A 27,993-nucleotide genomic window follows, 5' to 3' on the forward strand; every position below is an offset into this window, starting at 1 on the left:
CCCACACAGAGCCCCACACAGAGCCCCACACAGAGCCCCACACAGAGCCCCACACAGAGCCCCACACAGAGCCACACACAGAGCCACACACAGAGCCACACACAGAGCCACACACAGAGCCACACACAGAGCCACACACAGAGCCACACACAGAGCCACACACAGAGCCACACACAGAGCCACACACAGAGCCACACACAGAGCCACACACAGAGCCACACACAGAGCCACACACAGAGCCACACACAGAGCCACACACAGAGCCACACACAGAGCCACACACAGAGCCACACACAGAGCCACACACACACAGCCACACACACACAGCCACACACACACACACACAGCCACACACACACACACACAGCCACACACACAGAGCCACACACACAGAGCCACACACACAGAGCCACACACACAGAGCCACACACACAGAGCCACACACACACACAGAGCCACACACACACACAGAGCCACACACACACTGCCACACACACACACACAGCCACACACACACACACAGCCACACACACACACACAGCCACACACACACACACACAGCCACACACACACACACACAGAGAAACCCACACAGAGAGCCCCACAAAGAGACCACACACACAGAGCCCCACACACGTTTCTTCAGCCATAACTGCTTTCTAGGAGCTGCTTGTCAAGAAAATAAAAGTATATTTTGGTGAGATCAAAAGCCCGTATTGCCACCATTAAGTATTGGACTAGATTAAAAACAAAAGAAGGGCTCCGAGCCCGGGCCCTCGGCTGCTACAAGGGTGTCTTTACAAGTTCAAAACTGCCCATTTTGTAAACATGGGTCACATTTGTAGCTACTTCACTAATGTTTGGGACATGGCCGTTTTCTGTTCCAGTCCGACCCTGCAAAGGTGGCAACCTTAATTCCACCCTGAATGATGAGTTGCCAAAAAGGAAAAACCTCGAAAAACTACCTATATTTTTCAGCCTAGAAAACAGAGCAACAAACCGTCAGCCATAAACCTTGACCCTGCTTAACGTTCAGTTACTGTGTATAGCAGTACACAGACAGCGTTCGGGACGCGCTGCTCTTCTGGTGTTTACGGTGCAGAAGTTCATGACTTTGTCAGGTTCCGGGTGGGGTGCGGGGACTGGTCTAAAAAGTTAGCCAGACTTGGAAAGTGCATGAAGTGGTGGAGCTCGGGTGGTGAGGCTAATGGAGCAGCATCTTTCCCTGCACCCCGAGTAACAACACCCCTCGAAGCCCGACATGGGGTGCAAGGGCAGCAAAATGAGAGGCTGTCTGCGACCCAGGAGGAAGGTAATGGGCGGGAAATCTGCATCTTTTTAATTTGTTTTTAGTTTCCTTTTTAAAAGTTTTGCACAAGTTGAGGAAGTGGCTGTGAATGGGGGTGGCTACGCAGGGGGAGACGGAAGCTCCACGGAGGGAGTGGGGGCAAGGGGGGCAAAGGTCCGGGAGAGGTGAGTAGGGCGCGGAGCCGTGCTGGTGGGGAAGGGTTATCTAGTGGGGAGGTTTCAGTTACGCAGAGTAGCGGGTCGACGAATAGGGGCTCAGCAAAGATTCGATGTTAGACAGCAGAATGGAATTTGTGTAGTTTAATTTTCTTGCATAAAAAGACATTTTACTCGATTAATTTAACGGGAGAAGTTTGAATCGGTGCCTCTTTCAAAACACACGATCCTCCCCCACGCTCTGCTGCGTTGCGAGGGCACGCACTGGCGTGGCTTCTGATAACCGCCGACTCCTCCACGCCCCCAAATCCTACCTCCAGTCAATGATGTCAGGATCTGTCAAGCCTCCCTTTCTGTCTCGCATCCTTAAAATAGCCGGAGGGGTCCTTTCTTCCGTCGAGCGCGCAGCTTTCGTCACAACATTACAGTGACCGAGGGGGGTGGGGGGGGGGTGGGCATCGACGTTCCCCTTAAAAGCACAACAATAGGCACTGACCCAGTGACTTGTTTCTGGCCCCGAGAGGCAACATTTTTAATATTTACTCCCACGGTGAAGACCTGCTTGCATCCAGAAACAAGCGGATGGATGCAAGGACCGGACGCGTCTGGCAGAAATGGCTGCCGCAAAGCTCCGACATTTTCGGAATCGGGGCGTGTTTTTTGCTGATTGACTGAGGACGTCACGGTGCGAAAGAACGCAAAAAGCACGCCCCCGAATCCGAAAAAGACTGGGCTTAAACAGAGTGACGCTCCTCTCCTCCAACGGCTGGCCTCCATTTAGGAGGCCAGCCAATGGAGAAGAGGGCCGGGTTCAAACCCCCTAACTAAGAAACAATATCTCGGAGCTCCGCCCACACTGCTATGCAGTGCGACTGAGTCATCGACCTAAAAATAAATAAAACTAAAAAGACTATTCGGACCCATCCAAAGTGGCAGTTAAAAGAAATGCTTTGCAACGCCACTACATTTAAGAAGAAAACATGTTGGCAAGTACACAAGTAGATGTTTTTCTTTTTTCCCTGTTTTTGCTGAGCTCTGCTGGTCGGTAGCTTTGCTGGAAAAAGGCATTAAACAAAAACAAAACAAAAAAACCTTAAAATAGTTTATGACTCACTGAACTGTTACAAAACCGATGGTATCAACTCAAGAACAAAAAATAAACCGGACGAGAGTCACCATGATTTTTAGAGGATTGCAATTACTTTAAAATGGCAGCCGATATTCAAAAAAAGAGTTGTTTTATTTATTTAAAAAAAAAAAAACCTTATTACAATGAAGGACATTGAGGACAGCAAGACTTGGCACAAGGCATTGCATTATTCAACGTCCTACTCCCAGCACCCACTGATCATTGTTGAAAGACGTGCACTGTGTGTTTTGCACCAGGGAGAGGTGAATCGAGTAGAAGATCTGGCCAAAACAATGGCGCATTGTGTGGAGGAAAGACATCCCCTGGGTCAAGTGCCTGTCATGCAATAGGTTATGCTCTGGGAGCAGGAAGTAGTGGGCTATGGGGAAGGATATGCTCTTAATTCATAGTGGGTTTTGAGGAGCTGGGCAGGGACAGACTACCACACTCCGGGTCCAATTGTCTCTGTGCTAGACAGAACTAAAGGAAGGAGAAAGAAGCCAAGCAATGCACATTGCCGGATAATGTATATTGTGATCTCTGCTTTCGGGTGTGGAGGTCAGGTTGCAGAGCAGGGTTCAAGCCCACACCCAGCACCTATGGTGTGCATCTACATTTTGTCGTTTTGAAGACATGTGCTCGATCCACACAACTTAAGCTCAAAGTAGTTTGGAGAATTGATGCAGGGCATGGCAAAAGAACATGCTCTGCACCCAATGTTTTAGGAGCTGGTGAACTGTGCAGAGGGCAGACCTATTCCATCAGCCTAATGTCTGGTATGAAGACGCCCAAGCAATACACAGTGGAGCCACATGGAATGGTCTCACAGGTATGGTCACTAAATACCAAGAGACTATGTAGAACAGTCTACTCTTGGGGATCCTGTGCCAAGCAAACACTGCAACTGGAAAAAGACTATGCATAGCGGACTGTGCTCTGGCTGCAGATGAACTGGGTGTAGGTTCTAATCAAAGGGCTCTAACGGCAGACCCTGTGATCACTGCTCAAGGCCAAAGGCAGTGAGTTTGGAGTTTTTTTGGGGGGGGGGGCGGGGGGACAGTGCATCTAAAAATTGAAATTCATTGATGAAACCCTTCTAAAGGATCAGTTATGGTATATGGTCAGAGACAAAAGGCAAGAAATGTTTCTCGCTTTGCCAATGGTCTCAGCTCACCACCATTTGCCTTGCAAACTCCTTTAAAACTGGACAATGTGGCCACCTGCTTAGAAGTACAGAAAATAATATATGGTCATCTCTAAGAACAATATTTACTCAACACCAAGTTATATCTATACACAACTTGATGGCCATCGTAGAAGTACAAAAAATAAACTTCCAAGATCGTCTACCACCGTGATTGGGGTGGTCAATGCTGGTGCAATTTGAAAACAATGTTGCACTGGCAAAGCTACCAGAAGAGAAGTAGGAGAAAGGTGTCAGGAAAGATGGAGGGGGGAGGCAGAGGAGTGAAATTGTGTACAAAGAGCTGCGGTAGTGCTCCAAGATCTTGAAACAGGAGAGCAAGAAATACACTCCTGACTGCGCGAGGTACTACCATGGAGTGCAAAATCACAAACTGCGAAGAAAAGGTGGAGGAAATAAGTTCCATAAGATCAGCAGAATTAGAAAAAAGCTCATCCAGTCTCAAACCAGGGTAAAGCATAATTGGTGGCAGAATGGGACAAACACAAAAATAGGCAGGAAATATTCTGATCCAGGAGCAGGAATTGAAATGGAGAAGCAAGCCATTGAATCATTAGTCAGTGAATGGCCCCAAATTTAAATTCGCAAACTTAACTCCATCTATGTATCTCTCGTGACCTAGCAGACAACTTCACATAAGACTATTCTGGTGTCGCTGGGTGGCCCATGATATTGCTGAAGCTGCTCAAGGACTATGCAGCACACTGTCCCAGGGGCTGAACCCAAGGCTCCCCCAAAAGGGGCTGTGGGAAAGGTATTGCCTTCTGCCAAGTATCATACTGGAGGAGAAGGGATGCTAAGAGAAGAGACCACTTTGGCTGTGCCCAGCAACCCTGGATGCAGGGTTTGGACTCTGGACCAAGACTCTCTTGGAGGGGAAGCGACGGGAGGGTGTGAGCTTGTATGTAGCTTTGGTCTTCATCCACACCGCCTTGCAATGCCAGAGAGGAAGAGCAAAAAGCAAATAATCAGTGAAAATACAGTAAACAGCTGAAAAAATGCTCCAGCAGAATATCCAGTGCATTTTAGCTCATCCTTTAGCTGAATGTCACGTTGCTGCCCATTAACCGTTCAATTCCCTTCCCCTGCATCAAAAATATCACATGCCGCCAATCACCTTTATAACCATCATTTTCTCAGCAGCAAACAGGCAGACTAACAGTCTTACAGTCCCGTTAGACAAGGTAGGAGCACCTGGGCAACACGGTCTAGCCAAGTTTCTTCTTACTAAGCAGGGTACGAACACACTGATTTACAGATTATTGGCGTCACAAAGGTGGGGGCTAATCAAACCTGTAGGGTCATTCTGGTTTAAGGCAGCCAGCTTTAACCCCTTTCAAACCATTCAAACACCCAGCTTTCTATGCATTTAATTTATGGAAAAGAAAAATCGTACAAGCAAACTTAACGGAAAGGTGCTGGAGCACTGTCCCTTTATTGAGAGATAAAAGCAATATTTTATCTAAGGGTTCAACTTGAAGCTGCTAATCCCAACACCCTGAGAGTAGAAGGACCTACTGACCTAAAAGTGTATAATTACTTTCTGATAGAAGCTGCTCGGACACCAATTCAAAGTTCTTGAGTAGGGTGTTGTTGGACAGGCCACGTGAAGGGCTTGCTCCCTCCCCGCATGACAAGGCCCGAGCCCGGCCCTCCAGGTGTAACCCACAGTAACCACCCGCTCCCCGTCTCATACGGGACCCCTGCCCCCGGACATCCCTGCATCATGGGCCCGAATCCCTACCGGCCCCCTCGCCCGGCCTGGGCGCCATCTTGGACATTGCACCACGAGGCCGCGTGGCCTCCGATCGACCCTAACCCTGGGCCTGGCCAGGCCCCGACATCCCGGCACCACCATCCACCCAGGAGGTAAACGGACCACTTGGCAGGTCAATGGGAGAAAGAAGTGTCGATGGCTCTCCCCCGCCAGGTGCCGATCACCCCCAGCTCCCCCAGGCGCTGGCTCCACCCCCCTGCTGGGTGTCTGGACTCCCTCATCCCGGACCTCCCGACCTCCAAGTGCGAGGGTCCGGACAACAAAGGGCGCCAGACCTATAACTGGGGCAGCTCCAGAGCAGGAAGGCAGTGGTATCCTGGAGTCGAGAGACGCAGTGAAGAACTCATCCTTGACGGACTACTGGCGCTGCCGTAGCCCTGCCTTGCGAACTACCGTCTTGCCTGCTGGCGCTGCCGCAACCTTCTGAAGCCTTCACCCTCGTCGGGACCTGCTGGCGTGGCCGCGGACCGTTTGTAACTACCACCTTCTCGGGACCTGCTGGCTCCGCCGCGGCCCGATCATCTAGAACGCCCAGCTCGAGGATTGTGAGCTATCTATCTTATCGCATCTACCAGATTGGTAACGAGACTGTCCCGCTACCCCTTCTCCCCAAACCAAGAGACTAGAATCGAGGGGACCCCTGAGTCCAGACCTCCTTGTACCATTCCACCGTACTTAACGAATTGCTTATAAAGAACGTTAAACCTTATTTCTGTGTGGTGTACCTCTGTGGGGGGGAAGTTACTCGTCTGTACGATCGCTGGAGACGGCTCTCCCCGGAGACCTCTCCCCTTGTCCTCGGCCGACCCTCCCGGTCCGTCTAACAGGTGTGTTACAAGGTGGGCGTATTGCAGGAAAAGATTTACTTAGCAGTCTTTACTTTTACATTTAACAACTTGCTTGCCATATTCTGCGAGCCCTCGAGACACTTCATTTGACCTGCAGATATGATGGGTGAGGCAGCTGTAGGGCGATAGAAGAAGATTTTAATCTGACTGTTGCTTCTAGCAGCAGTCAGCGTAGAGTAATCATTATTTGTACTATATAATCACTCTTTTTAGCTTCGATCAGTGACTTTGCTGTTGCATGGGAGATCTTTTCATGGATAATCGAAGTTTAGGGCACACTGCTTTTTTTTATTGACTGAGGGAGCTAAAAGTTTGTTTTTCCACTTGTTTGAAGATATTGACCCATATTTGATTTAGAAAGTGCAAATAGTACTGTTAAAATGTGGCCAATTTAGTGAGTTGGGCCTGCAGTTAAGAGTTGATTGGTTTTAATGCAGGTCTTACTTCTTGTTGTAAAGTTGCTTTCAGCCACTAGTTTACGTCTAGTTCTTTCTTGCAAGCACGTGATAGTAGAAAACAGTCCTCAGTGGGTTTAACATAAATACGGTGTGAAGGTAAAGCATCGATTTTAGCTTTACAATGGTCATCAGAGGAGGCAATCATAATGTATAGCTGGGTGCCTGTCTGCATACTGGTGAACGGATGCACACTCCAGTGCTTAATTTGATCAAGTGGTTGCAGACGGGGCTCACTGGTACTCGTTTTTGAGAACCAGTATTTTTTTTCCATCATCAGACTTTTGCCCACTAGGAGATAGAAAGATACAAAAGGAAGAAAGGAGGAGAAACAGAGAGAACAAGCATTTGCAATGCAATAGGTCTCGCATTTGCAAGAGTTTAAGCTATTGGCATTGTAAATGACAATGCCTTTTATTTATCTGTTTTGCTACTTAACACATAAATAGAAAGCATTGTCATTTACAATGCCAATCGCTCAAATACTTGTAAATGCGAGACCTGTTCAAAGAAGCGGCCGCCATTGACCCTGCTGCTCAAAAAGTTAAAATGTGCATGGCGTGCTGAATGTTGCAGGAAAGCACGCCGTGCCTGCAGTAGGAGAAACTCATTAAAGAAAACAGTGCTCACAAACAAAAAAAGAATTAGGCAAAAGCAGGAGAGAGCAAAGAAGCAACACGGGAGAGCTGGGTAATCTGAAACTTTACAGCTATTGCAGATTCTGCAACGTTCGGAGTTTGAGAATTATGGTGTAGTCCAATGAACAAAACATGTACGCAAATGTTAGCAAAGCAATTTGGGTATTGCGATGTATATGAACTGAAGTGACTGGCTACAAATTAACTATAGTGTCACTGAAGAAGCTGGCAGCCCTCTGCTTGAAAGGTGTTCACACATGCAAGATGTTTTAACCAAAATATATGGGGATGTGTGAGGAAACCACATAGTGAACAAATCATGTAATATGTGGTTTGTTAAATGCTATTTCAGGGAATACATTGATCAAATATAGCACCTTTGCTATCCTTATTAATACAATACTTTATATGGTGTAATTTCATTGATGAAGTTGCCCAGAATCCGTAAAAAAATATTTGTCCCGTAACGCAGGTCGTTTTGCATGGCCGATCCTCGGCATGTTTCACCTCATGGTGCTGCGCCTTTCTTTTTAAACCTGTCCTGTTTCCTGCTCTCCTACCGTCAGCATAGGCAGGACAGCTGACTGTGCGGGGTATGCAGGGATGCGTGATCTACACAAACAGCTTCACATTCACAGGCGCCATGGTGAGCTCGTTCTGTGGTGGGTTACATGTTTACAGCAACAGCATTCTTTCAGAGGAGTATCAAACAATTTTGCGAAGATTACTGTTTGAACGCAGCAGCCTATTCCACCAGAAGCAACATATCTTCACAAAAGCCATTAGATCTGCATTGACTGTAGCAGCCCAGGAATGCCATGATAAGCAATTAGCAGCATTTAAGGTGGAAGGGGGGAAAGCCACTAATAAAAGCACAGACAAAACGCCTACCATTAATTTAAAAACAAGAACGTTTGCAATCCACATTAGGAAGTAATTTCCTGCTACATAAGAAATACTACAGCAAATTGAAGAAGAACCTCCAAATTGCAGCATGTATGCCAAAATAGCAAATGGGAGAAAAAAGTGTAGCCTCATTAACCGATGTGGAAAGACAGACATTGGTAGTAACAGCCATAATGAAGGTGGCATTATTATCAAAGAAATTGTCCGGTGAAGTCCATTACAAGTGTAAAGAAGCGTGAATGAGAAAGGTGCATTTAGTAATTTCTCCAACAAAGTCAGTAGAAAATTATAAATATGAAATAACCCATTCACCTGAAAGCTGCATTGACCCCCAAGGCCTGTGGTCTGAAAAAATGGAAGACACCAATGTGATATGTAAATGTGATCTCTACTTTTAACACAAAGGTAAAGTGCCCCAAGTAAATCATTCCAAACACTACTGAAAACTTTTTTCATTTTATGTGTATTTTCTTAATTTTATGTAGCACTCATGTTGAACAAGAAGCACTTAATATCACAGGTAAAGAAAGATATAAGAAATACCGTACAGTATGAAAGCCAGCAAAGGTCTTACTGAAGCTGCAAAAGAAAAACAAGATGACGCACTCCATTCTACGTCTTCCGGAGACGAGCACACGCACACAAGCTGTTCCAATGTGAAGCGCGGGAAGCGCGTTCACGGATTCCAATGTGAAGCGCGGGAAGCGCGTTCACGGACGTGAATCGGCTCGTGCACCGAACTGTAGCTGGTCTATACTCCCTTCCCAGCCAACGTAGCAGCTATAATACTCGCTGCCGGCGGCAGCGCTTCGCGCTGCGAACGGCAGCGAGCCCTAAAAACGGACTAAGGGCAAAAGCAGGGATAGCAAGCAACCTGCAAGGGTGATAAGTGGATAGGAGTGTAGGGTGGCAGGCGAAAAAGGCATGATGTGGAATAAAAATACACATTACTAATACTACTTGGATTTGTAGAGCACGGCTTATCACCCATATGGTGCTGTCCGTAGGCAGGGTAGATTAAGTGATTTGCCCAGGATCACAGGATGTTGGGTTTGGACAGGGATCCCCAGCTCCGAAGTCGGCATCTCTGGTACGCCACGTCCTCTCTCCCACACAGCCTTGGTATTTGGCATTCCCTATATCCTGAAGTGCCAGCCGCAAATTCCAAGCTACATTTTGGGCCCAGTACTTATTCTTTTACAAATTAATCACTACTCCTCTGGAATCAGAGCTCCCAGCAGTTGTAAGTACATGTTGAATATGGCAAAGCAGTAGCTAAAATCCAGTAGTAACTCACGTCCCCACATCCCCTCTACCCAGTCAACAGCCACTAACTCGCTGAATGTCGCACATGACTCAAGACATCCACCAGACTGATGTACATTCCCAGTGATACGGCCTGTGACACTGTGGGAGTGGTTCTTAGTAGCACACAGGTATTGAAGATGAATCACTAATATGGGAGGAAACAGTCTCTGCTGAAAACGTGTTTGGAGTTGGGACATACTCATTGGAATGCCCTGGAGTCAAAGTTTGGCTAGGTGGCGAAACATAAGTCTAAAAAACTCTAAGCAACCAGCTTCAAAACAGTAAACACAATCTAGCCAACACAAATGGCACTGAAGAGATAGGTGCTGTAAAAGGCAAACTATCACTATTTACTATTGTTGTTTAAATAAGAATAATGAGGCTGTCTGAGTCTAATACGGTATGCAAAAGAATGCTTTTGAGTGGCACTTGCACATATAGTGCAAAACAGTGTGAGGGCCTGGAAATGGCCTTTGAACTGTGAGTGCATTCTTGTGTTGGTCTCCATTTCCTTTCACAAGTTCTGTCGCTTCTCCATTCAAACTGTGGCCCCACCTGCATCCCAGGCCTCCAGTGACCAGGCTCTTCTACCTGCTCTCCGCTTTGGTAAGACGGACCCATTTGATGTCCATTCGAAGGTTGAAGACGTTAAGAGTCTTTGACCTTTGCACTTAGAAATGGCCAGAATCCCTGCATTGTCTACTCACCTGTTGTGAAGACCCTATGGCCAGACACCATTTTGTCTCAAACAACAAGGAAGGGGTCCTCCGTAACCAAAGGGACAGGACGCCAAATTGACTGATAATCAAAAATAACAATTTCCCAGGAATATATTTACACAAACTGCTAATGACTCATACACCATTCATCCCAGCGTACCAATATCACCAGAGAATACCAAATATTCACCAATGTTTTCTTCTTAGAAATTCAGTTAAACTCAAACGAGAGACGACCGGAGAGCGTCCGGAGATTTATGTACCGGCATTGATTTTAACTTGAAGAATGATACAATAGCAAGAAGGACAAATAATCAGGAGATTATTTAATCCCAGAACGCAGGTGATGGAAAAAAATCTGAAAATGTTCAGTCTACATTTTATTTAAGGCTCATAGAGAGAGCCCTATATCTGAAGGGCATTTCCCAGAAATATACGAGTGTCCTTTGCCTTGAGGAGCCATGACCCAAGAGCATTGATTGAATGATAACACATCCCCATTTCTGATCTGAAGTTGTGGGAGACCCCAAGTCTATTTTCCTGAAGAAGATGGTCGGATCATTTTAACCCACCAAAACGTATCGCGCTTTGCTATAAAAGCATTAAATCAACCCTATCTTGGCCAAACAAGAATCTGTACAAAATAGTTGTTTGACCGATGAATTTCTGTATGATTAGTGCTAAACAAAGACAAAACATTAATGTCTATTATACTCTCCCATGTTTATTTGGAGTGATTTTTAGGTTTCGCATGTCGAATGCTGCGCAAGCAGCGTTTCGCGCAGGCGAAATCTTTTGTTTAGAGTATGTGAGTGTAGTCCCGCCCCTCTGTGCCATTGGCTAACTCCGTAAATGGAGGCTAGCCATTGGAACAGAGATCTGTCCGTCAAAGCCGGAGCAGATTCGTGGGCGTTCGAGACTTTTAGGCTTTTGCCTACGTCATGCGGCTGTGGGCGGTGCTTTTTTTTGGGGGGGGGGGCGGGGGGGAAGGGGGGTTTGTTTTGGTCATTTCTCCTGGAAGGCACCGCAACGAGGGACGTCTGCCTGGCATCGGCTAGCAGGTAAGCGGCATATTTTACTCCCGTTCCCACCCCCCTCCCGCTGTCTGTGAGCCCGCCCCCCCCCTTCCGCTGTCTGTGTGCCCGTCCCCCCCCTCCCGCTGTCCGTTAACCCATCCCCCTCCCACTATCCGTGAGCCCGTCCCCCCTCCCGCTGTCCGTGAGCCTGTGTGTGTGTGTCACTGCTGCACTGTTGCACCGAGAAACGAGTCAACTCGAAGCGCAAATGAAAAATGGGACTGGCGAGGGCATGATCTTCGTTTCTTGGCTTTAGTTTGGCCGTTCATGTGGGCCGTACTTTTGTGTGGATTTTCCATATTCCGAAAGTCAGGTATTGGTGAAAAGAACACGTGCTTGCAAACAGTAAGAAATGGGTCTGCTGTCTTGGCCGGTGTAGAGTCTTGGAGCTTTTCAAAACGCCACTACTAGCTAGGAGGGATTATATATTTACTCTTCATCCCTCCAAGGTGTCTTCTCATACTCCTGACCTATCCCGTACTTAATCGGATTTCAGTGTTTGAGTACTTTGTCTGCCACCCTACAGCCTGCTCCCGGAAGTAGACCTTCGACCCCGAGAGTCATCCAGTAGGGGGTGAGGAAGTATTTGGGAAGCGTTGTGGTGGTTTAGGAGGACTGTCATTTTCTATCTAATATGTTCTTGTGCGCATTTTGATGAAAGAAAACGTGCGTGTGTTTCTTTCTCGTGTCCGACGCAAACACTTCTTTCAACGACTCATTTCATGCCATTGTCAGCAGAACGTGCTGTTGTGACTTTGATTTTTTTTTACTGTCGCCTGTTTTGCTCTGGGTCACGCCTACTGCTTCCCGAAGGGTGTAGGGTTAAAAGCGTGCATGTTTTCAAGCCCACTAGGACCACGTATTTATAGCAGAGAGAGGTGCTGCAAAGTGCTAAAAAATCACATTATTAGGCGGAGACTCTGTTTAATGATTCAGTCTTTAAACAGTGCTTGTTATAGAAGGTGCGCAAATGTCACACTCGACATTGTTACAAAGCTTTTTTTTCGTATAGTGTTACAATACACACAAACTATAGGCATGCATGTTACAATACAATGTAAATCTAGGTTCACAATGACTTTACTGACGAAGTACCCTATATACAATTTTAAAACAAATGAATACAGGGAACCATCCCACCTCCCTCCTCTAAAATGTTGGCCTGTATGCACAGAGTGACTGTCACTGTAGCAATGCACATGGTGGCACTGACTCAGTGCAGCACTGCAGACTATGCAGACTATGCCCTCACTGCATCAGTCGACAGGGATCTCACTGCAGCATTAGAGAGACCCTACTGCAGCACTGTAGAGCCTGGCCCTCACTGCAGGGCTGAACAGCATCCCTCCAGTATACCAAGACACCCTCACAGCAGCACTGCACAGAGTGACAGTCATTATTACTGCACTGGAGAGGCCTCACTGTAGAGCCTGACCCTCACTGCAGCGATGCACAGCGTCCCTCGAGTATACCAAGACACCCCCACAGCAGCACTGCACAGAGGGACCACCATTATTACTGCACTGGAGAGACCTCACTGTAGAGCGTGACCCTCACTGCAGGGCTGCACAGAACAGCCCTCCGTGCAGTACTACACAAAGAAGCGCTTAATGGAGAAATGAACAGAATAATCCTCATTACCACACTACAAACAGTAGCACTGCACTAGAGGGCAACACTGCAAGGTGATAATCATTACATCACTGCCCATACCGACTCTAATTACAGCACTGCACACTGTGGCCTCCTCTGCAGCACTGCACACTGTGGCCTCCTCTGCAGCACAGCACACTGTGGCCTCCTCTGCAGCACAGCACACTGTGGCCTCCTCTGCAGCACAGCACACTGTGGCCTCCTCTGCAGCACAGCACACTGTGGCCTCCTCTGCAGCACAGCACACTGTGGCCTCCTCTGCAGCACAGCACACTGTCTCCTCCTTTGCAGCACTGCACATCGTCTTCTCCTGTGCAGCACTGCACACTGTGGCCTCCTCTGCAGCACTGCATATTTACCCTCACTGCAGAAATGTGTGTGTGTGGCTGGCTCTGGGTGTGTTTGTGTGGCTCTGAGTGTGTGTGTGTGTGCTAGTAATTGCTGTCTGCTGAGCTCGTCCGTAGGGTACAATAGGTCTCACATTTGCGAGAGATTAAGCTAATGGCAATGTAATTGACAATGCCATTTATTTATCTGTTTTCAAAACCAACACAAATTTTGTCATTTACAATGCCAATAGCTCAAACTTTTCCAAAGGCGAAACCATTGCATTGTAAATGCTTGTTAATAATGTGTATGACTTTTTGAGATGATTCTCCATTTAGGGAGTCCCTCTGTTTTGCAGCAATTCATGTGGTTTATCCTAAGTTCTTTTATACGACTTTTTAAATAAATTTCACAGAATAAAACATTTATATATTGGCCATAGGTGAACATTTGGCATTCTCTGGGGATATGGTAAACTGGGATGGATGGTGTATGAGTCACTAGCGGTTTGTCCAGGCAATCCTCGAAACGGGCGATCTTTAACTTTCCAGTTTTAGGACAGGGTGGACTTTAACTTCCTTGAAATAACTTTATTATACCTACTCTTGGTTATTCTATACGCTGTGCGCAGGGGGACAATTCCTATCAGGACTTGCTTTTTTGAAATGTACATATGTCACATCGTTTTGACCTGCAAATGGGTGATATCCTTCTGACCCTAATGTGTAACGGTGTCATATCCTCCTGATAATGACCCAGAAAAAAAACTCGTAGTGCAACAGCAGTCTGGGACAGGTGCCTTTTCCAAGGTCAAAAAACAACTATAATCCAATCAGTATAGTCCTGATTGACGTATTGTTTCCTTATTGGTACACCTATCTGATGCATAAGATTATGTCAATACATTCCTTAAGAAAGATAAGAGGGGTTTATTTACTATTTAAAAAAACATGAAATCACTGTCAAAACAAAGGTCCTTACGCCAGATTACCGCACCAGGTGCTGTCGGATCGTGGAGCTGCTGCAGCTTCCAGTCCCATGCTGATTGCGGATAACGAGCCGCAAGAAGAGGAGCTGAGCTCAACTGATGTGCTTCTCTTTTGAAAAAGCACTATTTTCCAGCCCTACTGATAAGTGTTTCGCTGTAAACCGGTATGCAGTATATCACATCCCAAGACACTCAAGTTGCAAGTTAATCTGCTCCATGCTCTGTGTGGTGCACAGAAATTGCCGTTAGGGTATTAGTTCTACAGAACTTCTCATTAGGTTAGAAAGTTCATATTATGCTCATTGTCGGTTGTGTGCCTCAGTGTTGTATTAATTATATTCTGTGTGGATACTTTTCATGTGTTAAGTAACAATTAGAATGCTGGAATAAACACTGAACTATAAAGTCTCTTTCTTAGAGCAGTGTTTGTGTGGGATAGTCTGTAGGCCAAAATGGACCTGGAATGTCCAATGATTCCCTGAAACCTTTTTACAGGACTGTTAATAACCTAGAAAACACCAACACCACATCAACCAGAGTTGAGAGTAGGTGTAGCGTTGGGCTACAACAACCTGGACTTTCACGTTCAACTTCCAGTGCAGTGGACTAAGTTCAGGCACCTGTGGGTGGAAAAGTCAGACCTTGCAGAACTAAGCCTATAGCATAAGTTTATGCAACACACCCTGCTTCCTCATGGGCACCTCCAATGGTGGGCTAGCTGTGGCTCCAAAGTGGATTCTACTCAATACTCCCTTTGTGATTTAACAGTCTCCAATGACATTAATCCTTTGATGTTACAGGGTACACTTGAGACACCGTAGGGGGCTCAACTGATGCACATCAAAGGTGAGGAGTTTCCATAGCAGATGGCCATGTTTGGGACATAAGCTGCACTCTACAAATCCTGTTTACATTTCAATACATGCCACCACAAAGTTGGTAAGCATCTGTGCAGCAGACACTGTCCAGCCTCACACACTCGGACACATACCATGTTTATGGGTAACGACTATAAGTGCGCCATGAGTCACCATTGTGCTTAAATCCTACGGACCCCAACAAACAGGAGCCCATACATGCTACAATCAATGACTTTCAACCATGCCCTCCAAATAGCACAAAGAAACAAATGCCAGCTTGAGTGCGGCAGTGTCTTGAGACAGCAGTGACATGACCCTGATGGACTCTGTAGAACTGTGATGTAAGGGCTCAGGTGTGGGTAACTGAGTTCATGTTTAGAATGTGGAGTTCGCTGTTACACGCAGATGCTCACCCACAGCGAGGCGATGGCACTCGTTCATTGACTTAGATTGTCAATGATTGTTTTCTGCCACCAGCTAGGTTTACAGGCAAAGTATTTAAATAATAATGCTGCAATTACAGACTTGGCAACACATCGGGATGTCTTTGACTTTATCAGCATTCAGTTCCTCCCTGAAACTCTATGGTCATCTGTTTAATGTTTATAGAGTGAAATGAGGTTGATAAGTAGCTTAAAACATGATCTGTTAACCTCAGCTCCCTGAAAAACACCGGTCTACATTTTAGCCATTATATTGACATATCACTTCTTTTTTCACATCCAGCTCTCTATAAAGATACCATCACGTTCCCTGAATGAGGGGAACTGATAAAGTAAATGGGAAGTGACTGAAGGCAGACACAAATCTATTATCAGTTTAAAGTGTTTAAATGATCTAAAATGTATCTGAATCCTTCGAAGAACTCACAGAAGAGCAGGATGACTATGTTGTTAAGATGTCTGCAGTAGACAGGTTCACCTAGAATACATTTTATAGAGGAGAGAAGCATTGCAACATTAGTGAACCAGAGAGACTAAGTCAACTTCTCAAGCTGATGTTCAATGTAGGGTTTGCACTTAGTTTGAGAAGGACTTTGCAGCATTAAAGCTGGGACATACATTTTGAGGAGGACAATGTAGATTTTGAAGGGGATTCATATAGTGTTCAATAGTTAAACAAAGTCATGGGGGAAGAGGGGTTATTTAGGAGTTCATGAAATTATTTACAGGATGCGGGCTTTACAAGATTTCCTCTGCCTAGGGTGTTTCTAGTGTTTCAGGAATTTGAAGCAGACACCATGCCTTTTCCAAATTGTCCAACAGATTTCTGTTGGCATTGTACTGGGCTACCATCAGTTTCTAGATTTGAAGAGATAGAAGGTACCGGTGATCATAAACCAGACCGATCAAGGAAAAACATGTCACAGGAGGAAAATCAATATTATTAATCCTAGCCGACTGTCTGGATAACACTAGCAGACACACAAAACCAACAAGCACTGGCAAAGACAATAGGTCTTATCTGTTAGACCTACTGACTTTGCCTATGCCGATTGGTGATTCTACATGGCCAACATTTTAAATAAAAATACATATATAAAGGGGCGATGACGCTGCTGATCAATTTTCTGCGAGTGCACACATTCTCGTACCTGCCTATGAAATAATGTGGGCACGTTTTTTTTTAATTTGTAATTGACTTATCTAATATGGATGGGTAAATTAAAAAAAATATGAAATCAAAGTAGTGTGAACGTGCTTTTTTCAGAAGAAAGGTCAGCAGCATTTAACTGCCTGGCCCGCTAAAAATAAATACATAAATAAATAAATCAAAAAGGGACCAAGCTGGTGAAGGCGCAAGGAGAACAGGGAGCGGGTGGTTGAGGGAAGCAATGTGGAGTGGTAAGGTAGGGAAAAAAACAGCACTCCAAACAGAAGAAACACAGAAGGTACAGAAGAAGCACACAAGGGTGCAAGCTGGACAGAGCAATGGGAGGGGAAGCTTGGAGAGGAGAAGAAGCACACAAGACAGAGGGTGCGAGCACACAAGGGAAACGCAGCATGACAGACCAGATAATTGGTGGGGGTGGGGCGAGGGAGGTAGAAGCACAAGAAGGAAGCTGGAAAAAGCATGCACTAATGCAGTGCTGAGCAAAAAATAGTAGTAGCCTAAAAGTAAGCATTGGAAGAATAGGAGTAAGCCAATCAGAGATGGTAAAAAGCCTATGCTAAAGGCGATCCACAAAAACAAGATGGGCAAGTTGGGGACAAGGTAAGCGAGCAAACTAATGAGAGTATGCTTTAGAGATCATCCATGTGACATGTCTGTTTGAAATGCATCAGGAGTAGGGGTGAAAATGGTACCTGATGTTGATGTAAATGACAGGAGTACCAAGTTATCCACAATAGAGCATTGAGGTGTCCCGGGCCGATACATTTTATTTTTTTAAGACTCCATTCCTTATTGGGAGAACTAAGAGGCAGGCTTTCCACCTGATTTAAATTCAGTAAACAGGCGCTGTCAGAGCCAGTACGTCTCACATGGTTAATACATGCTTGACAATAATTTTTTTTAACTTTATTGTTGGGGAAGCATGAATTTAAATTAAAAAAAAAAAAAGACACCTAGCAAAAGCAAAAATATTTGTTTAAAAAAAAGCACCCATTGCTGTAGCTGCCCCTTGCGCTGAAGAGCATAACTGTGTGGATGTGGTTCCTTGTAAAACGGCAGAGCACTGTTGCTCACAGTCACGTCAGCCAATTGCTGATGTGGGCTGACCCACTGCCCCATGCTGTAGTGGGCGAAGTTTTACATGCTCTGATTGCATGCGATCCCAGAAAGTCTCTTCACGCTATATTCGGAAACCCTACATGAAAAGCTGACATTGACAACTTTCAATTGTTCTTTCTTCTTTCTTTCGAATGACCCCATCCTTACCTCCATCCCCTGCTTGCCTTTTCATTCGGAGTGTACCACTACTCTAAACTGCATGCCGGTCTTCATTAATCTGCTACATTGTATGTCTGCAAATCATCTGCACCTCAGTTCATTACTCACAAACCCCCCTCTTTAGAACCCTATCCATTCAGCATAACAACTAATCTCATCTAGCTCATCTATTCATCATCAACTACTGGCAGAAAAAAAAACGCTAGCTCCAACTGATAACACCAAACTCCTGTTAATCCAATAAACAGCAAAGGAGGAAGAACAAATACGTGGAATTATTTACTCGAGAGCACAAACTGAATACCAATTACCAACAATAATCAATAACCAGGGAATAACAAATAACTTTGGTTTGCAGAGTAGCTTTCTTCTCACCATAAAGTACTTCAACGCCTCGTCAGGAGTATCAAGTGCTCAATAAATCATCTCTATACATCCAATTACAATACACAGTAATTTGAAAAAGATTAAAATATCAACTGCTGCATTAAATCAAAAGGTTAGGGATACTCAACACTCATCTGTTGCAGCGCAAGAAAAACTACTTAAGAATAGACACCAAAAAAAAGTAAAGGAAAAAGGTGACACCAAAGACGAAAGGATTCTGGGTATTCAGGATTAGAAACACAAGTAATGACAACTAAAAGGTCAGTTTTCAACTGGACAAGAATCGTTCTAGATCAATCCACAAGGTGGCAGAACAATACAAAGCATATGAATCTATGAAAGAGCCAGGCTGCAGAACACATACATGCTCACTAACCAACCAGCCAGTAACTCTCTATAGCAATAAGGAAGCTGGTCACAACTAGAGTCAAATGCAGCAACGAATGGGAGTAGGAGCTTCTACGCTTAAAGAAAAACATCTTGCCAAGGTCATCCTTGTAAGCTATAAGACTTCCAACTAGTATTTAGATAATATGAAACTGAGAATTTCTGGATGAGAACATTTTCGAAATGGGCTATAACACCATGAGAAAGACATTCACACTGAATGCTACTGCATTTACTCAGTTCCTCAAAAAATGTGTGTAGGCCCTTTTGTGAATAATGCAAGCCCAGCAACTTCTGGATGTTGTGCTACAGGCTCGCCGATGAAAGTGGGACAAGTTTATTGCAGGCGCAGCAAGAGTTTTTACGAGAGGGTTATATACTCTTACAATTTGCAAAGGAAACACAACATTTCTGGTGGTTGAGGGGTGGGTTGGGTGGGGGTGGTCTGGATGGAGGTTGACAGGGATAGTCTCGAAATGTTAATACTACACAACCTCATATTGCGAGTGGGCTTTAATACCATGACATGCATGCTGCTATAAATCTGCACACATAAAAAAGCACCGATTCAAAATAAAATAATGAAAAAGAAAAAATCTGGGCAAAATAATAATATTACACATGTATGTCTTGTGGCACTAACAAGGTGCAGCTGAGGAAGCACACACCATGAATCCTATATCACCAGCTGTATTAACCATACTCACCAACCGAGTTATGAATGCTTTCTCAGTCAGTGTACATCTCTAATTAAGCAATGGAATAATCTCCCACACTTGTTAATCGGTCGTTGTAACAAAGACATGATGGTCTTTCACCCATAGTTTCTCTACCTAAACAGGGCACTGGCGATTTAGGTTCATATACAATTTTTCAGGCAGTTACGCATGCATCTTCTCCTTTAGCGGGGACAACAAAAATACTTGACCGGTTTTTAAATTTGGAAACCTCCCACTTGTCACTAATGGCCAAGTGTTCAACAAATGTAACATTTTTATTAATGGGTCAGAATGAGGAGGTGAATCTTTCAACACACAGGAGGAAGAAGTGTGTAATTTTCCATTTGTGATATTTTACGGTTGATGGGTTAGAGAAAATATCTAATGAAATTTGGAAAACCAAGTTATTTCACATAGGTGACTTTTAAAAGTCATTCGGGATGGGTGCCAGGATTGGTGGAATATGATATGCCGATAGAGTGAATAATGTCTTCACTACACGATTATACTCCCATTGGCCAAATCTCCAATCTTTATAGTAGGTTCCATAATGTTAACTTCTGAAACTGGGATAATGCGGATGTACTGATCTTGGCCAGACTTTTGATTTTGATGCATTAGTTACATTTTTACATGGTGTCTCCAGGAATTTCAGGTTTCCCCTGAGAGCTTTTTGAAATGTCTCGAGAATTGGAAATGTATTACTTTTCACTTAACTCGAATGCTGAATTATTGGACACTACAGCATACAGCAGACTTGATCATCCTACCGACTCTGGCAGATAGAAAAATTTCATCAGGGATTCAGGAAAATCAAGTGACAGCTGCTAGATTAAGCATCACAGAATCATTATTCCCCATATAAAGAGATGGAGTTATAATGGAAGTTCGAGAGGTCTGAGCTGCAATGCTCCTGATGCCGATCAATGGCAATACCATACAGGATCACCGCTGTTCAGGGATACTAGAGGAGATTTAGTAGCAGCTGAATCCGGAAATCCAACAACCAGTTTACATGTGCCCAAAGATAATGAAACTGCGATACCTATTGTATTAATAGTAGTTTATTTTTTTCTGAATGCATACCATTTGACTGACTAGCGCTGTTGTGTAAGGAATGTGTAAGGTGAAAGAAAGCTAAGAAAGTGAATCTCCAGGTTGTTGTGACACTAGGGCCCCAGTATACTCTAAATGCTACTAGGAAAAGCATGTTTCTTTTTATGTGGTTGATATGGTCTCCTACGGCAAGCATGTTCCAATCAATTTCTAAAGTCAATTTATTTAACATTAAAAAAAAAAAAGAATATCAAACATTGTTGCTTTTCACAGCCCAGAGAAGATATTTTGTTTGTTTTAATAGAAGTCTGAAAACCAACACAAAATTCATCTGACAATCCTGTGACCCTGCCACTAAAAATATTGGTTGTAGGACGATACATCCATGACTCCTATGACATCCATGACTTCTATGACATTATACCAATCAATCACAGTTGTGTTACGACATTTTGGACATTAAAATTAGGTCTTACCTGACTAAGGTTCTGAAGAGAATTTCTGATATCATGGAGTACTCTTCGTAGCTGCATTTCAATCGCAGAGGGTGGATTCACAGAACCATGGGAAGAACACGTTCGCAGGTGTCCACTTAACCTTTGTGAATAGGGACAGCTGTAAGGAGAGACTAGTGCATTGCAGGAAGCACCTGGGATGCTTTGGGTGCTCCATGTTCTTGCATGTTCACATAGGGGTCGGTCTTGCCAGTCAGAGTGTACAGAATGGAGAGAGCATGAGGAGTGTGATCTGTGGGATGGTGCATGAAGAGAGCATGGCCGCGATCTTTGAGGAGATTGGTCCTCCACCAGATGGTTGATCTCATCAGTGCTAACGGAGCTCTGCTTTCTTATAGCTGCAGAGGCCACCTTTGTAGATTTATACTCAGGTGGGTTTTCTTGGATTAGTCCTACATCAGGATTCTCCTCCTCCTCCTCCTCTTCTGGGGTGTATTTGAACGTGAAAGAAGGTGGGCTGCAAAGAGTAGCTTTCCCTGAAGACACGCGAACACTGACTGAAGACACAACCCTAACCGGACTGAGTAATGCGGTTGGCAAAGACTGAGTCCTCCTTAGCGGATACCCAGACTCTGCATACTGAGTTCTCCTTCTCAGGAGGTCTTTTGCACTTATCATACTGCGCCCAACTCTAGAACCGGATGTTTCCGATGCAGTGTTGACCTTCAACTGAGCTCTGTGCAAAGCATTAGCCACACGCTCCAAAGGAGAAGATTCTGTGTAAGCGGATCCAGCCCCACAGTCACTCATAAAATCAGAAAAGCAATCTGTGTTCTCAGAAATATGATGTGTTGCATATGCTGCAACTTCAGAGTTAAAGATATTCTCTAAATCGTTCTTGTCTGCATATTCTTGCTGCAAGTCAGAACCTTCACCCTCCAGAGAATCCCCTTCGCCTTTGGAACCCTCAGCATTTTTCTCAGCAACCTTCGATGTCATGGGTGGCTTACTTTGATCCTCATTTGTACATTCAGCTGCAGACCCTGGGAAAAAAGTAGGCGTTTGTCCTGATGTGGCATAAGGCGTTAAGAACTCCTCTTCTTCATATCCCTGGAAGTCTGGCTGTTCTCCTGCTACAGGCGTCATGAGGTCCTCTGCAATGGATGTTACTGTGTTTTCACTGTCGCAGCTATCTGCACTGCTTCCCATATCCCTGATGGGATCATGACCCTAAAAACATTAACAGAAAGTGGGATGCCTGGTTAATACAAATGGTCAATCTAGCAGCACAGAAATTACCAGCTGGTCTGCTAGTGTGCACAAAGTGCATTAAGGTGGACTATTTCTCCCATTTGGGAACTTGCAATATAAATGTAAATGCTTCAACTAATCCAATCGGTCTTCTCTCATCTGGTATCAATCTAACCTCTATGACTGCATCTAATATATCCTCCGAACAGAGAGATGCCATTCACTTCCAGTTCAGAGTAACACCAAATCATTTTTTAGGTTTTCACTTTATGCAAACTCTTTGTAAGCCTTCAATTGACCAACATGCGATTTGTTAACATCTTGTTACTTAAAGTGATGTACATTTATCCTTTTTTAAAATGGCGTACATTAACTGGACAGTTGTCTATAATGAAGGTGAAGTAACAGCTGCTGTATTTTTCCACTCCATCTCAATTTGTTTATATCCTCTTGTTCCCATACACTTTTCCAACATCACAAGCATATCTTCAACACACATTAGCCAAACAGCCTATAAGTATCCTAAGAATAATGGTATATAAACTGATGTGGTAAATTGCTCACTCACGATCCCAACCCCTCTTCTTTAGAGGAAATGACAGATTTTACATTCAGGCTCAATGGAAGAGAAGACTTGGGCCTACATAACTCTCCCTCCATCCTGCCTCCCCAAAAACAGAATTTCCTCTGTACCCTTTAAAATTTACCTTTTCAGATGTCCCTCGATTGACGATTTTCAAACACTCGATTCCAAATGTTAACTCATCTACCCACCTACGATACGAACTGGGCTCACGTCACAAATAGAATCCAGACATTCTCATCTTATTTGGTGGACAAATTAGGATTATCCAATTAGGTTTAGCCAATCAGTGCAAAATAAATCTTTCCTAGAAAATGTGCCCATGCCGTTCAAGATAAACAATGCATGGGCTTTTAATATTGAAAATCAGTTTACAAACCATCTTAAAAACACAAGTCGGAGCAGATCTAAAAACCTAGTGGTGCTGGAACAAGGCATTTTTCTCATCTACAGCCTGGGAAACCCAAGTCCATTTTTAGGTCTCACCTACAAAGAGCTCCTAGCTGTCTGACGTCAAAAACTTATTGCATACAGTACCAACACAAAGTGCGGGCTTTGGGTTACCCATTGCTGATCATGGGTCTTTCAAGCCAATCTCATTTGCTTTCTTCCTATTTAATGGCTTCCCTGCCTCTTATGTGTCCCTTCCCTTGGTATGCAGATTCTTTACCATCCTTTTGATTTAATGGCTATCCTTCAACAGTCCTCATCAGGGAACTACTTTTTTGGAGTACTCTATTAAGAGTGCATGTTTCTTCTTGCCATCTCTCCCCCAAGCGCGACTTTCCACTTACATCACAACCTTCATCTCAGTGCTGCTCTCCGCCCATCCCTGGGCATCCGTAAAAGCAGAGCAAGAGGTATAGTTTTGCTGGGATTAGACTACAGGCCAGACTTTATAGGGTTGGTTTATTTTATCTACTGCATTCCACGTGTTGCATAAGGCCCTTAGTTCACATAGGCTACTGCACACACCCAGCTAGCATTTGAGACTGAAGGTATACTTAGCATGACAGGAAAGGAGAAGTCTCTTCTCTTGGAAGCCCAGAACGTTACCGCCTGGACTGCTGCAGGACATCAAAAGGCTGGAGCATTTTTCCATGTCGAAGTCCGGTTGAAGATAAATTTGGCATTGGCCGGGATTACCTTTAAATTCTGACACTGCCTTATTGTTTTATTTTTATTCTGGTCAGTTTGTTGTGTGAAAAGTATTTGAAACCTTGTTAATAAAGATTGAAAATATTGAATTCAGTGCACAGTTTTGTGGTGCTTAAAATAGGTTTGCTTTTATTCCAGCATTTGGATTCCTTCCTTATGATTTTTTAGGAAATACTTTATAAACATGCACTGAAAAAGCCAACAGATTTGCACTGCATTATAAAGACAAGACTTTGTGGAAAAAGCTCTTCTTTCATATTTATCACCTCCACCTTAGAGAAACCAGAATTGACAAAGCCACTAAGTCAGCAAACTTTAAATCTTGTGCACATCTGCTTTCAGCCCATTCCTTCACCGCAAGTTCTTTACATGCTGAAAGGAATTCAGACTTCAGATCCAAGAATAAATACCCATAACCCAAGCATTCACAGTTGCTCTTGCCTTCACAGCTGGTTAAAGTTCATCCCAACCTTCCAAATGATCCTTTTAGTTTGGGGCCTATGCGCTGAAAGCATTACATGGATTTTAAAGTGTATATGTTACAGTCAAAGTGTGAAATCCCGGTATTGTATAGAATGCCTAGGTAATGTATAGAATGCCTGATGGTTTAGAGGCAAACTAGGAAATATAAGTTTTTTGTGAAAATGTTACCTACTTTTCCCTAGGCATTCTATACAATTCCTAGGCATTATACAGAAGGACCAGTACCATTTATGCAAAGTGTTAAAAGGGCACAAGATGAGAAGCCTTTATTAATTAATACGTATTTGAAACTGAAAGAACAAAACTACGAAATAAAGCACAGGCTATTCTTACCAGTAAACAATGAAAGCAGAACGGAGATTGAAGTACTTGTTACACTAAGAAAGGCCGGATTAGGTGTATTATATACTTTGCCGGCAGACAATCCGGCAAAGTATACAATGCCTAGGCAATGTATAAAATCTCAATCATTTCATACTTTGACATTCGATTTTCAGGCATTCTATACATTACCTAGCCATTCTATAGAAGGCGGGATTTCACACATTGCCGGGCGGGAATAAAATGGCGGGATTAGGCGTATTATATACTTTGCCGGCAGACAATCCGGCAAAGTATACAATGCCTAGGCAAAGTATAAAATATCAATCACTTCATACTTTGACGTTCGAGGCATTTTCAGGAATTCTATACATTACCTGGGCCTTCTATAGAATGCAGGATTTCACACTTTGACTGTAACATATATATTAGAGCAAAAGCAGTTGAAAAAGGACAAACTCATGTACTCCTTCAGAAATGCCAGAAAAATTTGTAAAAACTAATTTGCATCAGCCCTGTTTTTGTTACACCATGTTGCAATAAAATCATATGGATATCGAACATGTTCAAAACTGACAAATCGTTGTATTTTAAAAACAGACAGTCTTGATGCCAGATGCACAGAAATAAATCAAGTACTAAGCAAATTAAACAAAAAATGTGTTTGTGCTGAACAGGTGAAGCCCAGACAGATTTCCACTCCACTGGTATTTCTACTGCTCCACCAGCTCAATATTAATGAAAAATGTCAACCCCAAAACAAATCCAGAACAAAGATTGAGTTAGTGTTGATGACAAATGCATGGTGTGTGTGTGTGTCTATTTGCCTAGGATAGGATGGTTGTTAGTATTTAGTAGTTTTATGAATCAAGAAAATTGTGTTGGGGTATTTAATTACGTGGAAAAAGCAGTGCAACAAAGACAAAAATGCAAATATTATATACACATACATACATACATACACACGTTTATTCTTTACATTGTCATGTTGCAAAACAGACTACTTTATTTCCGATTACTAAAGCCTAACTGAAACACAGACGGAAACCTAATCAGCCACAAAATGCTATAGGCTTGACGTATCAGCCGGCCAAGAAATGGTAAAGCAAAAAAGAAAAATAGCAAAGTGAATAGATGAAGGGGCTGAATTAAAGCCTACTCTTTCCGTGCACTTATTTGAAGATTTTATGTATAAAAACAGGAAGAGAAATCAAAGAGCAAATAATGCTAAAATCTTAATTTTGTAGGGCAGTCCAAATGTGCATTAAATGAAGGATTATGTCTCCCAATAGACAATTCATTGTAGAAATGCTAATAAATGATTAACACTTAAAGGGAAGATGAAGGATGGTTCCTTATTGTGCTCAGTACCAGACAATACTCTAGATGCTAGGAATTCTCTTCACACACCCGTCAGGATATGTCCTACAAAAAAAGTATGATTTTCTTCAATGTCTTGCCTCAATTGTTTCATACAGAATTGCTTTACTTCATAGCATCTAGGAATGTTGGCTTTGATTCTCTTTGAAGTAGTCGTCAATGTCTTTCTTACAAGATCATTGCTAGGGTACAGCATTCCTTTGCGGTTTGAGTTGTTGAGCTAGGCTGGGCCTGCTGACCTTGTCCTGTCAGGCAGAGGCCTGTGATGCCTCCTTCACGTCGCAGGAAGCGGATTGTGATAGACTGGGACACCAAAGGGAATTTCAGGACTCCGAAAAATACTCAAGCCCAAAGAAGAACAAACCCAGGGTAGACTTAATAGCTGGGATTTTCAAAATTTTTATTGCTACCACTTAGGACTTCATAACAGAGTGGTTGCTACTGCCCAGTAGTCAGCGTCCAATTTCTAGAACCACCAGAAGAACTGGCTGACACCTCCACCACCCCTGGACAGCAGGTAGCTGAAGAACAATCTGAATAAAATGTTGTGTATGTGGATTGGCCCACAACATAGCTGCATTTGCCTCAAAAGCATCAGTCTTACTCTAGGGCAAGGATAAGTTGGAGGGAGTGTTGATGTACTGAGACGTAGGAGACAGGAGGGATGATTATTTGCACCGGGGGAATATAGTTAATGTCAGGTGTAGGGGTATATATCTGGATAGGAGGAAGGCCACTATGCTGATGTGCAGTGCTTGTGCCGTTATTTCGTAAACAGGCACGCAATTCAGCAGCCCACACCAGAAATTGTTAAGAATGTGGCAAAAGCTACAGATCAATGGGCGGATTTAGTTTTACATCTGGGAAGTAGGTCTTGTGTTTTAGTCAGAAGTCTGGAAGAAGCAGAACAATTTGGGGTCAATGAAATCCAGGACATGATTCTATATTGTGCGAGCAGTAGTCTCAGCACCATTTTCCTGCGATTATGGTGGCAGGTGAGCTTTAGGACACATACCAGATGGAAGTCAGTCAGAATTTATGAGAAACTACCATGGACATCCTTGAAGGGTGCATTTACTATTCTAACCCCACATCCATTTTGATGTAGCATATGTGGTGCAAAATAAACCCAAAGTAAATGCTTCCACATAAAAGTATACTTTGACATCTTTAGAAACGTTGTACAAGAACCTGTTGTAGAATGTTTTGTCCATGTGCATATGGAGATCACATGGTTCTATCAGGCATCTCTAGCTTTATGATGAGTTGTCCCGGCTACCAAGAAAAAGGAGTTACATCAGTGAAAGTGGAGGGATCTGAGGTGGTCCCCGTTTAGTTGTTTGAGGTAGGGGACAGGAGCAGGAGAAAAAGCTTGACCTTTCATCTGCCAAAGTGGGTAAAAGCCTGGCTCACCTTATTTTGGCATGTGATGTGAAAGTTTGAGAGTTTTAAGAGTAGTCGTTGCTTAAGCACATAGTTTGAGAAGCAACAGCATGGGTACAGAATGCGAAGTCTGAGAAAGAGGTTGGTGCAGTCTCATTAGGGTTAATGCGGACAAATATATATTCG

At 43.9% G+C, this 27,993-nt stretch overlaps 1 protein-coding gene across 1 annotated transcript in view; it reads right to left on the bottom strand.

Annotated features, from left to right (window-relative positions):
- Positions 1 to 27,993, bottom strand: part of ITPRID2 (ITPR interacting domain containing 2) — a 219,570-nt gene that overhangs the window by 65,651 nt on the left and 125,926 nt on the right. Inside the window, exon 11 of the mRNA XM_086956225.1 lies at positions 21,270 to 22,478. Coding sequence (XP_086812351.1) covers positions 21,270 to 22,478 — 1,209 coding nt within the window. The remainder of the gene's footprint in view (positions 1 to 21,269; positions 22,479 to 27,993) is intronic.

The sequence above is a fragment of the Lissotriton vulgaris genome, chromosome 2_1, assembly GCF_964263255.1.
Source record: "Lissotriton vulgaris chromosome 2_1, aLisVul1.2, whole genome shotgun sequence".
In the NCBI taxonomy this organism is placed as follows: domain Eukaryota; kingdom Metazoa; phylum Chordata; class Amphibia; order Caudata; family Salamandridae; genus Lissotriton; species Lissotriton vulgaris.